Genomic DNA, 13,166 nt, shown 5'->3' on the forward strand with positions numbered 1-13,166 from the left:
ATTTACAGTCGGCTGCATGTCGTTTGATTTTGATGGCTAACTTTGGACGACGCGTGTCAGCGAACGTTTGGAGGCGTCCTGTCGATGAACTAGCCTCGGATAAGCCTTTACGCGCGAGCGGTACCGACGTCGTCAGCAGGGTGGGCCGCCGCGCTGCCTCCCCTTTGACGAGCGGCGACGCGATCACCGCCTGCAAACCACAAAGCCTGTCGGTCGGCAATCGCACGCACAGCACGATGCCGCCCCTTTTCCACCCACAGACCGATCATATGCGCCGATCGATCGATCGACAAACCCTGCACGCCATTCATTGAAGGCGGGCAGCGGGAGGATCAGCCGGAGCACACGCCGTCCCTGTTGCGCTACATCGACCGCACGAAGCAAAAGGACGGGGGGCCGAAGAACCCGACGGCGCTGTTCCCCTCTCGGGCCTCTCGCCGGCGGGCCGGACCCCGGCGAAAACCACGAGTCCCCACTGTGCCGACGCATGGCGCACTACGTCGACGCGGACGTGGATCATGAGCGTTGTTACGGCGGGAGGGGGCACGGCGCGGTTAAAGCAAGCAGACAGGCAGGCAGGCGGTGGCCTCATCTGTCCGTCCGTCGCCACTTTTTTGCTGCAAAAAATCATCGGGCCCTTGACCGCTCGCTCGTCTTTGGCTGTCCATCCCCGACACGTACGGCACGTACTCCGTAGGGTCACGCGCACCGTGTATCCGATGATGGTGTAGCGTAGCGCCGTCGTTAAAGGCGAGGCGGCTCTGTTCGCCGACACTTTTTCACCGTGATCGATCCCTCGGTCCCTCCGACAGAATTACCACGCACGTACGTACAGTACATTCCAAAGGCCCGGCAAAAGCGGCACCCGTCCATCACAAAATAGTTGCACGTCGCGCGGGAAAGAGGCGACACGGCGTATGAGCTGCAGTCGCCGCTGTCGTTTGATCGCCCGTTCGATTTCAATTTTACCCCCAGGAGGAGGTAAAAGGCGGCAAAGAGAGTTGGTGGTTGCAAGGTCAGCAAGGCATCACGCGCGCGCCTCTCGGCCCGACCGGCGCCGCGGATCGGGACACCGTCGAGCGACCGCGGTAAAGCCGCGCGTGTCGGCGCCACCCTTATTTAACGCCCCGGCTTCCCGCCTCCCGGTCGTTTCAAACGGCTCCAAGTGGCCCAAGATGGTGCTGCCGACACGGAGCGGCGAGCCGGAGGAGGCGGAGGCGGAGGTGGAGATGGACGATCAGCGCTCGACGCCGGCACGCGGCGCCCGGACGAGCAGGAGCCACAGCGAGGCGGAGCGCAAGCGGCGGCAGCGCATCAACACCCACCTCGCCACGCTGCGCAGCCTCCTCCCGTCGGCCTCCCAGGTGAGCTCGCTGCTTCCCATGCTCGTCATAGTCATCGTTGCGGTGATGATGCCAGCTGAACCGAGCCGGACACGTTTGACGGGCGTGCGCGCGCGCAGATGGACAAGGCGGCGCTGCTGGGCGAGGTGGTGCGGCACGTGCGCGAGCTGCGGGGCGACGCGGACGGCGGCGCGGTGGCGGGCGTGGCGGTGCCGGGGGAGAGCGACGAGGTGGGGGTGGAGGAGGAGCGCTGGGACGCGCGGGAGAGCGCCAAGCGCGTCAGGGCGTGGGTGTGCTGCGCCGACCGCCCGGGGCTCATGTCCGAGCTGGGCCGCGCCGTGCGCTCCGTCAGCGCCAGGGCGGTGCGCGCGGAGATCGCCACCGTCGGCGGGAGGACGCGGAGCGTCCTGGAGCTGGAGGCCGGGCAGGCCGCCGGCGCGTCCCGGCCGGCGCTGCACGCGGCGCTCCGCGCCGTGCTGCTCAGCCGGGAGGACGAGCTGCTCGCCGTGGAGGGCTACAAGAGGCAGCGCTTCTCGGCGCTCATCTCCCAGGGTTTAGGCAGCTAGTGACACCATGATGCTCTGTGCCAGCATGTTTAATTCACAAGCGTGTATCAACCTGTAGGATCAGTAGGCTTTTTATATATCACAGAATATTTAGTTTGATCTGTGTTTTCCGATTCAGCTTGGCTTTGCAATCACTGAACCATGTCCTTCAGGTTCTGTAATGGCAGTGTAAAAGTACAGGCACTGAGAGAAATTTAGACCAATGTCAGCACAGTATCCTCTGGATTTAACACATCAACCGGTTGCTGTTTGTTCGCCAGTGATGCACTGTAGAACAGAGAGTTGCTGATGCAGCATTATGAATGATAGCAGAACAGTCGCCCAGTACCGTTTGGAATCTTATCAGTACAGAGTCATGAAAAGGAGGCAAGAAATATTGCTCTCAGATAACAGAAATAAATAGGAATGGCAATGAACTACTCCCTCCTTCCCGTAATATAGGAGCGCTTTTGACAAATGTCAAAAACACTCTTATATTATGGGACAGAGTACAAAGGAAGCGGTACGGATTCAAAATAGCATTGCATCACAGTTTTGCTTATTTGAGTCAGGCATGCATTCAAAATAATTATACACTGATAAAACAGACATTACAAAGCTGTATCTTATTGTTACAATGATACATCAAACATTATACAGATGTTACAACACAAGGTCTGCCAAATGAGGCAGCATTATACATTTGTTTCCTTTGACTATGGTTTTGCAGTTTTACTGGCCGCCATTTCACGATTCTAGACAGATAACGCACAGCAGCTGGATTGAATTCGCTTTGTCCCGGCAGTTTACAGGCTTTACTTTGGTAGTAATGTATTGTTCGCTGTGTCCAACTTTACTCCATTCCGGTTTTATTCCTCTGCAGTGAAAAGAGTTTCTTTGTCAATACAACCTGGAGCAAGTTGCAACGAATATAGCAGCAAAATGGCAGAGTAAAACCATGCTTAACCACAGGGAGCAGAGTGAACTTTACCAGAGTATAAATAATGCTTGTTCATTGATCAAGACCAGGTAGACCTGTTCTTTATGGCATACTTGCTGCCACCTTCCAGCCCTGGACGGTACACTAATGTCCACTTCTCAAATGTGCAATCAATAAAGTTGTAGTATCCCCCATGAAGGTTCAAATTCCCTTCCTTCACCCTTTCCTCTATCCAAGGGTATGTTAACAAGTTCAACAGTGAGCTATTAATTGATTCCTGCATCAAACAATTTATTCAATGTCAGACGATGGTTCCACTTTAGATAATAGGTAGACATGCCTCTAGGTTCAACTATCTCACATGCTCAAATTTCATGGAACCGTACATTGATCAAACATTTGAAACAATAGCCATTTGGCATGCATGTCGAGACAATTTTGACATGTAGAGCTACAAAACCACTGTATCTAATTCCAAAACTTGAATGCATATGAACTCAACCAACAAAGTAACCTTGAGTGCATGCTGTCTAACATCTTGAGATGACATGGAATAAATAAGGCCGTGCAAGAGACCAATCCAATGCACTACTCTGGAAGCAATATTTTCAGACAGTTCCTACTTCTTGCAATCACGCATCATACTGATATGAACAAAATCACCTTTTCGCAATGTCTGCACTGTGATTCAAAACTCAAATTTCCAGCTGCTGCTTCTGTGCTTAATCTTGCACTCTTCCCAAGTGAGACCCAGTCTCTGATAAAGGTTCTGTTCAATAAAAACAAACCAGGCTTGCATCATGTAAAAGTACATATACAGAATCTCGAAAGGAGAAATGGGAAGAGAATTGTACCTAGAGCTACGATCGTCTTTCTTACTCTTCATACTCATTAGTGCCTGGATGCCACCACAACGACTATGACCTACCACCAACACATTAGGTACCTGAGCAAAGGAACACAATTGTTTCAATACTGGATACTTCGCTACAAATGATCTGTTACATGCATGGGAGGAAATAAAAATGAAAGCCATATGAAAAAAGATTCTTGCCTGAAGTGAGTTGACAGCAAACTCTAGTGCTGCAGTAGTCTCTGAAGCTCCATGCTTATATTGCAACATTATTTACTATCAGAACATCCCCAATAGAAACTGCATTGCTTTAAAAGTTTAACAAAACATAAAGATATGCTAAATTAGTAATACCTCATATGGTGGTACCAAATTTGCCACATTACGGACAGTGAATGCATCACCAGGCTGAAGCCCTAAAATACTGGTAGGGCAGACCCTGGAGTCAGCACAAGCAACCACCATGAACTGGACACAGGAACATGAAACCAAAAGCAATACAAATAAGGGGCAGTACAGTGAAAATTACGAAGATTTGGAATTAACATGACGCTATACCTCTGGTGTTTGCTGCTCAGCAAGTTTTTGATAATTGGTAAAATTTTCCCTGACCACGTTACAAATACAGCAACGTCAAGAGACGAAGATATTCATCTAACTTATGAAAATGAATTATTCACTATGCACTATATGATCAACTTACACATAGTTTCGTTGCTTGAAGTCCGTGAACCTCTCTTTTAGTTGACTGAATGGATCATATCCTCCATCTGTCTCATCTACAGTATCATGTTGAAAATCTAGAAGTTGTCGGGTCAAGCCAGAATGATCTGTCGAGGCCTTTGTAGTACATGAGAAATCGCTCCTGCAGATGATATATACTTTATTATGGTGAGACATAATATACTACAACAGAATGTTCCTCATTAGATAAATCAAAGATTTAGAGCACGATTCATTTGATACCAAAAATTGGCATGCCGGCTAGTGATAGGTTGGTTACCGACTTTTCTTGCTGATCTCAGAACAGTTATCAACTTTTGGCAACTTTTGATTTTGCCTACTGCTGACATCAAACCAATCATGCTCTTAATATCAAGTGGGCAAATTGTAAAATTCAGTGTTTTCCAGCACTACGTTAACTTCACAAAACATTCATTTCAGGCCTACTGCGTTGCCTGTGTGTTAGCATTTCATTTCGATTTCAGAGATAGCACTACACAGTTGTGAGCATAATCGATCAACCAGCCAAGAATAGTCAACAAAACAAAATGTGTGCCCCAATTCTATGCTTGTTTGAGTGAAAGAGAGATAACATTTCTACAGCCGACAGCCTAAAGGGCTAAACTGGAACTAATCATTAACATATCGACAGTAGAAATCCATGAGTAACTGTCCCAAGATATAATTTAAAATGCTACAGTATAGTATAGCCCAGGGCAGTAGTGAACTATGCATATCTAATTATCGTAGTGTTTCCCAGTAGAAAACAGTGCATCACAACAAATTACAATCTGAATCATATATCAGTGCGACAGAAAACATTAATCAAAGTTCCATAATTACACCGTTCCCTTCCTTAAAAGAATCGCACATGCCGAGATTTATTATTCCCCAATTTTGGATCTCTTTCGATCTTCCATAACACTGACGAAATACGAAGAACAGAGCCATGCACATTAAACTAGTGACACTGAGAATTGAGAAGCCAGCTAAATTAACCCGTAAAAACACTTGCATGCAAGCTACAGAGCTAGGCACCCAGAAACACAGCAGCTCCACATAAACATACAGACACTGCTCTAAAAACTTCTGATTTGTGCACGGCGTCACCACCCAGACAGAGAGCGAGAGTAGCAAAAACATATCAAAGCAGAAATTCAGCACGCCACAGATAAATAATTCTGCGGTCTGGCCACTCATCCAAAGTACCAAAGCTACAAAGCTCACGCCACAGACAGGATAACTAACTCACCGTCCAGATCCTGCCGCCCTCAGGGCAACGCAGCGCGCCCTGGAATCACCGATCTGCCGCGCCCCACGAAAGCCTTGAATCAGCAAAACGGGATCGCAAGGAGCCCCGGAGGCCCCGGAAATGGGCAAGAGGGGGAAACTCACTCACCGACACGGTGGCGCGGCTCCGGCCGGGGCCGGCGGCGCAGGGGGCCGGCGCGAGGGGGCGGCACGGGGAGGCGGGCCGGAGGAGACTGGGGGCCATGGGGTGTGGACGGGTAGGCGCCGGAAGGGGTCGTGGGGGTCTCGGGCATTTGAGGAGGGGCGGCGATGGCCGAGGCTTTTTACGGGGGCGCCGAGGACGGGCACGACGGCGATGCGACGGAGAAACCGAGGCCCGGGCGGTGCGGCGCCGAGGTGGGATTAAATTAGGGTCGTTGGGCCGTTGAGCGGCGGAAACGTCGACGACGGTTGGAAGGGGACTCGTTGGAGTACAGCTGTACGAGTGTGAAGGGGGATGACGCCTTGGGCGGTTGTCCCTTGGTTCGCTCTGATGGGACGATCCTGGCCGTTGGATTCCGCAGAAGTTGGAATGGGTGGGTGCCGTGTGTGGCTTCGCGGCCTTCTTTTGATTCCTGGGCCCACGCCCACGGGCCATGGCTTATCGAGTTGTAGAATGATTGGGCTGTGTCGACTGGAATACTGGATCACTGTCTTGTCAACCTACGTGTAATGTGTTGTTGCTCAAAAATAAAAAAGTGGCGTGTGTCAATGTTGGTTTGTACTTCCTCCGTTTTTATTTCCTTTGCATATTAGGGGGGTTTGTGTAAAGTCCAACTTCATATAAGAATGAAAAATATATTAACATATACATCACGAAATATATATCATTTGAATTCATCGTTGCATATATTTTCACATCATATAAATTTGTTACTGTAAATGTTAATATTGTTTTCTATAAAATAGGTCAAACTTTATAAAGTTTGATTTTAGTCAAAGCTGATATGCAGAGTAAATAAAAAGGAAGGGAGTACAAACTTACTGAATGTTAATGTTGAAAGATAAACATTAACTCGGAGTAGTTAGCGGTCGACACTCATTAGCAACGTATGATCATTATTTGTCGGCAAAAGGAGCAGATGGTTTCGTGTATCTTCCACAGAAACAGGATGGATGCTGGCTCGATCGAGCAGCACGAGAACGTCGAGAAGGGAGCGAACGAACTGGGCATTGGGTAGTCGGTACACGAGCATGCGATCAATTGCGAAGCAGAGAGAAGTCTCCGAACTGAACAATACATGACAACATTTCTTGATCAAACACAAGCTTAGTTAGCACGCTCACCGTCGAGGTCGACGGCGAGGCCAGTGATCGTCCTCCCACACGGCGGCCCGCTCCTCTCTATCCTCGACAGCAGGCGGCCTTTCTTGCCACGGTGCCGGTGCCGCCACCGCAGCCGAGCCCGCTGCGCGTGTGGCGGCAGCCAAGCGGCGAGCTGCTGATCGCAAGGACCACGGGAGCATAGAACACGGCAGCTGGAGACCCGCAGCCGCATGGGGGTAGAAAAACCGGCAACGAGTGGCGCGATGCGGTTCCGTGCGGTACAGTACGTGCTATGGATGATGGATGGATGGGTCGAGCTGGGCGGAGCGGACAGGTAGACGAAAGGAACGGGTTTGTTGGGCGCTGGCGGCGTGGACTGGACTGGACGTGTGGTGGCCGGAGGCGAGGGAGAAACCATGAACTCTCTTTAAAACTCGTGATGATTGACAAAAAAATGATTGAGAACGACGTGCGTGCTCCAAGGGCCGTGCGGATAGGAGCTCCGAGTCACGTACCAATCAATCTCCACCTTTGCGTACACGGGCGTTCGGACACGCAACTCCGCTTATACGTGAGCGGATTCTCTTCCTGCTCGTGGGTTCAGGGACGCTTCTGCTTTGCCATTGCCTGTGGGGGGATCGGTGCACGGCGGAGGAGCCAGTGAACCCCCGCCGCCGACGGCAAACCGGGACGCCGGCGGTCCGGCTTGGCGAAACCACCTCGCGGCGAACATCCAGGGACGCTGGCTGGCTAGCTATGCCGCCGGTAAGCCCGCGGCCGTATCGGCTGAGCCGGGCTTGCCCTTATCCTCCAACAAACGGGGTGGGGGGCAGCATGCGCGCGCGCGGTCCCGTGCACCGTCCCCACCAGCGACGTGCGCCCGGCCCCGTGCGTCTCTGTCTGTGTTTCAAAAAAAAAAATGACGAAAAACAGCATTGTGCTGATTTCATTCATTAAGATAGGATGAGACACCCCAAGAAATACAGGTCAAGGTTCAGGACGGCTGAAGGCCAGAAAGGGGAAGGAAAAGCTATACAAATGTACACTAGAAAAAGAAAGAAAGAAAGAAAGAAATTATCTCGCGCCTGTCCATTGTGCTCCTTTGAATCCAGCGATTCTCCAAGAATTCAGCTCATTGATAATGTTCTCAGCGACCTTCAGAAAGTGGTTTGCCTTGTTGTTGAATATGCGGCTGTTTCTTTCTTTTCAAACCTGCCAGGACACCGTCATTATAAGTGATGATAGGTCCTTTTTCCTGCCTGTACGATCCAGAGCCTTTAACCACCAGTCCAATATAGAGCCAGTATGAGCAATAGGTAAGAGGTTGAATGGAAAATTATATATCGCCAGGCAATAGCCCCAAATACCAGCCGTGAAGGGGCAGCTAGATACAAGGTGCAGATCATCCTCCCACCCTAAGTGGCATAATTGACAGATCGGGTTGTGAGGCCAACCTCGCTTCGCAAGGTTGTCCGCAGTCAAACATTTGCCCTGTACAAAGAGCCAACTGAAGAATCTTATTCTTGGTGGAACCTTGATATGCCAAATGATCTCAGGAAGAGGAGAATCAATCCTGCCCCAGAATTGACATAGGTAAGCTGACTTAGCATTATATCTTCCATCCGCTGACCATTTCCAAATGAACTCATCCTCCAGGTTGGAGAAAGTGACCACACTGGATCTGTGCCAGAAGTCAATGTATTCGCGCAACACCTCGGTGCCCGGGTTGCGCTTGAGAAGAGTGACCCATTTTCTATTGGTGAGTCCTTCAGCCAACGATATTCTTCTGTTTTTGCTATGCTTGAAAAGGTTAGGAAACGAAACAGCTGGAATCTCACCGTTGAGCCAGTGATCGTGCCAAAAGGATATCTTAATACCACTACCAATTTTGATGGAGGTACAAGCAATGAAAAGAGCCTTAACGTGCTTGTCAACAGGGAGCTGCAGACCTTGCCATGGTTTATCCGGATCTGTGATGCTTTGCCAAAGCCAGCGTACTTTAAGCGCCCGCCCCTGAGCTTGAAGGTCATGGATGCCAAGCCCGCCTACAGAGATGGGTGAGCACACCTGGGTCCAGCGGACAAGGCACTTGCCACCGCAGACAGCATCAGAGCCAGACCATAAAAAAGCACGACGTAGCTTATCGATTTGCTTGATGACCCATTTCGGTTGATGAACAGCCAGAAGCATGAAAATTGGCATTGCCGAAAGTACAAACCTCACGAGTACCATTCTTCCAGTGGAGGAGATCCACCTAGCCTTCCAACCCGCAATCTTCTTAATTAACTTGTCAAGCAGGTCTTGGAAGTCAATGAGCTTCAACCGCCTATCAGATAGAGGCATCCCAAGGTAAGTGCAGGGGAAGCTAGCCAACTGGCATCCAAGAGCCAGCTGCAGGGGAGTAAGGTCAAGGCTGTCACACCGAATAGGAAGGATCTTGCTTTTAGCCAGGTTAGTGATGAGACCGGTTGCTTCACCAAAAAGCTTCAGCACTTCAGTTACAACCCCAAAATCATGCATCTCAGGCTTGAGGAAAATGATGACATCGTCTGCGTAAATAGATGCACGGTGTTTAACAAGTTGGTTACCCAGAGGGGATAGGATGTTGTTCCTTTGTGCTTTGTCCATCAACCTTCCAAGGCAGTCCACCACAAGCACAAAGAGCAGCGGGGAGAGGGGATCTCCTTGCCTGAGGCCTTTACGATGGAGGATTTGTTGAGTGCATTTGGAGTTGACTAATATTCTTGTGGAAGCAGAGAAAAAGAGGGCCGATATCCATCCTCTCCACTTCGGCCCAAAACCCAGACCTTGCAGTAGCCTTGGCCGATATCCATCCCCTCCACAAGCTGTCTGTGTTTCACACGGTGGTCGGCGACCAACGGCGCGGCCACGGCTCTGCGACCAAGAGCTGGCCACGTGACGAGACGCGCTGGTGCTCTCCGAGATGCTTGGTGGGGGAAACGCTGTCTCCTGCGGCATGGGGCCTTTGGATTTGGATCCATCCAGCCGAGGTGGCCAGATCTGGCGAGCTGTCCGGGTATGGTTGGTGCGCTCGCCAGGAAAACGGGAGATGCCCGTAGACCGAACAAGTGTACGCTGTCGACTGAAGTACCATCTGGAGTCATCGTGGGTTCCACGTACAAGTGGCACAACTTGTTTGGTGCCCTAGATTTTTATTTTATTTCACTTTTTTTCGGGTGACTAGACCTTTTTAGAGCATCTTCAATAAGCGCCCAAAAACTGCTCCGCGCGCTAAAAACCGTCTTTTTTGGCCGTCGGAGACGCTCAGCAGATGCTGCAAAATAGTGCGTGCGCAAAAGAATTTAAAGCACACGCTTAAAAGCGCTATCACACGCTGTAAATGTTGTGCGCCGGATCGCACGCGCTTCGTAATTTGCACTGCGTGTTTTTTTTGGGCGCGCGTTTTTAGGCATGTGAAAAGTCAATGTTGGTCGCGGCGCGCTTACTGTTGGAGATGCTCTTATTAGAATGGTTTGCTGCCCTAGATGAGCACGGCTGTTACTAGGGCAACTCCAACGGCGTGCACCAAATCGCCTCTAACTGTCCGGACTGCATGGCCCAGACATTTTTTGCCCTTCAGTGTCAATGCATCTAACGCTCGCGAGCCAATTCGAACGTCGAAATTCCTATAAACCCAAACCAAACCTGGGGAAGTCCAGATACTCGACCTGACCAATTGCAAGTAGAACTACATGTCCTCAGAACCTATGTGATGTGATTTTTCTTTTAGGTTCATCACCTTGTTGTCCGGATTTGACGCTTATTCACTGCTTATGATTGGATGATAAACTTCCCTACTAGTGTTTGCCGATACGTCCGAACGTGTCCATGGACATTTGAGGTGTCCAGTAACTTTGAAGTTGCCCTTAGTAGAAGGCTTACAGTTTCCACGGGTCTCTTCATGTTCCAAAAGTCAAACATATGCATGTTTGACCAAGTTTTTAGAAAAAAAACTCTACAATACCTAATTTATGTAATTTTGTATTGTAGATGATGGTATTTTATTCTATAATTTTGGTCAAAGATACACAATTTTGACTTGCATGAAAATCAACACACCTTATATTCTAGCACGGAAGGAATATGCTATTGTAAAATACAATTGGTTCTAATATAATACATATTTTTAAATTGTATAAATTCATGGGTTTATTATAGAAATGAATATCTTTTGCAGGGGATGTATAAAATGAATAAAAGGGGATGTATCTAGATGTGTTTTAGTTCTAGATACATCCCTTTTTGTCCATTTTGATGACAAGTATTTTCGGACGGAAGGAGTATCAACAGTTAATGGGCGTGTCTATGTCTTACATCATGCGAGGCAGTAAACTACATTGCCTATAGAGAACCGGTAGTGAGCCGACCCACTAACCGCATGGCCGATCACATTGGTGTCATATGCGTGTTTTTCCTTTATTAATTTTGTTTTTATTTTAAAAATGTTAAACACCTATATTATGAAAACATAATATTGTTAGTTTTAAAAAGTATTCATTGCACATTTTAAAAATATAAATGCAGTGTTAAAAATGTTTGTACCATTCATGTATGTCACATTCAAAAAAAGTACACATGTTTCAAAAAAATGTATGTGACTAAATGTTATACCATGAAAAAAATGTTCGTGTTATTAAAAAATGGTATCATTAAAAATGTTTGTTACATTTATAAAATGTTCAAGTGTTTCAAAATAATTTGTTTGGATTGTTTAAAAAGTTGTTGACTATCATATAAAAAATGTTTCAATGTGTATTGGAAGAATGTTTAGCATGTAATAAAAAAATCAAAATAAGTAGTTTGAGAAAAAAATCGTGTATTTAGAAAATTTTAAACATATATACAAATGTTCAAGATGTGCAAGAAAAATATACAACATGTATGAAAAAACAAAGGACTAAAACATATATTAAAAATATATTTTTTTGAAAAATTTGAAAGTGTATAAAAAAGGAAATATACAATTCGCATGAAAAATGTAGACGTGTGTTTCCAAAACGAAAACGAAAATAAAAATCAAAGAATCGGGTGAATACCGAAGAAAGAAAGAAAGAAAACGAAAAGAAGGAAAGGAAAAAGGAAATTGGAAAAAGGAAGAGTAGAAGACCATAGGAAAGCGACGAAACGAAGGAAAAAAAAGAAAACACAAAAACCGAAGAAAGCATACAAAATTGTGGAAACCGAAAAAAATGTGCTACCCTAAATAGCCGGCGCAGCAAAGCGCCAGCTAGAGGCGAGACGAAACTCACACGACAACGGTTAATATATAGCTCTGGCACCAGTTGATGCTCCTCTATGTCTGGCATTCAGTGAGACGTGATGGAACCCCTTGCTAAAGGGAACAGCCAGTTGTGCCGGCCCAGACGCACGGGAAACACCTGCCTTGTTTGCTATTATTATTTTTCACGTTTTTTGTTTCTATTTTTTGCTTTCTTATTTTACATTTGTTTGTACTTTCAAATATTCTAAATAAATATATTACAAAACCAGTCTTCATAAAAACATTTGACAAATGTTGATCAAGCATTTGAAAAATGTTAAATGTGTATTGACAAAATGTTTATCACATATATGAAAAATGTATACAAAAAATGTGTATGGAATTTAACCATGTACTTTCAAAAAGTTAATCACACATTTGAAAAAAAATTGAACAAGTGTTTGAAAAAATTTAAGCAAGCATTCGGAAAATGTAAATGTGTATAGAAAAAATGTTGACTATGTATGAAAAAATAACAAAACAAATTTTATTATGTATATAAAATGTTAATCAAGCATTTGAAATATGTGGATCAACCATTTGAATTTTTTTTTAAATTTGTATAGAAAAAATGTTGACCATGTATTAGAAAATGATGATTTTTTTGATAATGTATGTAAAAAAAGTTAATCAAGCATTTGAAAACAAGTTGAAGAGGTATTTGAAAAACGTTAATCAGGCATTTAGAAAATGTTAAATGTGTATAGAAAAAATATTGACCATGTGTTAAAAATGGCTAATATTGCATATAGAAAAAATTAGTCAAGCATTTGAAAAAATGTTAAAATGTGTGTGGAAATTTAATCTAGTATTTGAAAAATGTTGATCAAGCACTTGATTTTTTTCAAATATGTATGGAAAAAATGTTGACCATGTATAAAAAATGTTAAACTTGTATTGAATAAATGTTAAACATGTATTAGAA

The 13,166-nt window shown here is 46.4% G+C and overlaps 2 protein-coding genes across 5 annotated transcripts; one reads left to right on the plus strand and one right to left on the minus strand.

Annotated features, from left to right (window-relative positions):
* The first annotated feature begins 955 nt into the window (after positions 1–955).
* LOC123104021 (transcription factor bHLH30) lies at positions 956–2,139 on the plus strand. Its single transcript, XM_044525740.1, has 2 exons — positions 956–1,364; positions 1,463–2,139. The coding sequence occupies exons 1-2, from the start codon at positions 1,176–1,178 to the stop codon at positions 1,907–1,909; spliced, it is 636 nt and encodes a 211-aa protein (XP_044381675.1). The 5' UTR covers positions 956–1,175; the 3' UTR covers positions 1,910–2,139.
* A 324-nt stretch (positions 2,140–2,463) lies between these two features.
* Positions 2,464–7,349, minus strand: LOC123104020 (beta carbonic anhydrase 5, chloroplastic). Of its 4 annotated transcripts, XM_044525737.1 has the most exons (10): positions 5,804–6,110; positions 5,657–5,709; positions 4,385–4,546; positions 4,240–4,288; positions 4,036–4,149; positions 3,883–3,936; positions 3,683–3,774; positions 3,492–3,597; positions 2,880–3,105; positions 2,464–2,765 (listed from the first exon to the last, which is right to left on the minus strand). In XM_044525737.1, exons 1-9 carry the CDS (start codon positions 5,897–5,899, stop codon positions 2,908–2,910), a joined length of 924 nt encoding a protein of 307 aa, XP_044381672.1. In that variant the 5' UTR covers positions 5,900–6,110; the 3' UTR covers positions 2,464–2,765; positions 2,880–2,907. The 4 variants fall into 4 exon arrangements, with proteins under 4 accessions (XP_044381672.1, XP_044381674.1, XP_044381671.1 ...); XM_044525739.1 differs by lacking the exons at positions 5,657–5,709; positions 5,804–6,110 and adding an exon at positions 6,982–7,343; XM_044525736.1 differs by having other exon boundaries at positions 3,683–3,936; positions 5,804–6,113.
* Between the last annotated feature and the right edge of the window lie 5,817 nt (positions 7,350–13,166).

Source organism: Triticum aestivum, chromosome 5A (assembly GCF_018294505.1).
Source record: "Triticum aestivum cultivar Chinese Spring chromosome 5A, IWGSC CS RefSeq v2.1, whole genome shotgun sequence".
NCBI classification, from domain to species: Eukaryota; Viridiplantae; Streptophyta; class Magnoliopsida; order Poales; family Poaceae; genus Triticum; species Triticum aestivum.

Coding starts and splice junctions, on each gene's coding strand:
- LOC123104021 (XM_044525740.1), top strand. CDS start 1,176: ATGGTGCTGCCGACACGGAGCGGCGAGCCGGAGGAGGCGGAGGCGGAG. Junction 1,365..1,462: donor TCCTCCCGTCGGCCTCCCAG/GTGAGCTCGCTG, acceptor GCGCGCGCGCAG/ATGGACAAGGCGGCGCTGCT.
- LOC123104020 (XM_044525738.1), bottom strand. CDS start 7,160: ATGCTCCCGTGGTCCTTGCGATCAGCAGCTCGCCGCTTGGCTGCCGCC. Junction 3,937..4,035: donor ATTTGGTACCACCATATGAG/GTATTACTAATT, acceptor TTGCAATATAAG/CATGGAGCTTCAGAGACTAC. Junction 3,598..3,682: donor AAAGACGATCGTAGCTCTAG/GTACAATTCTCT, acceptor TTTATTGAACAG/AACCTTTATCAGAGACTGGG.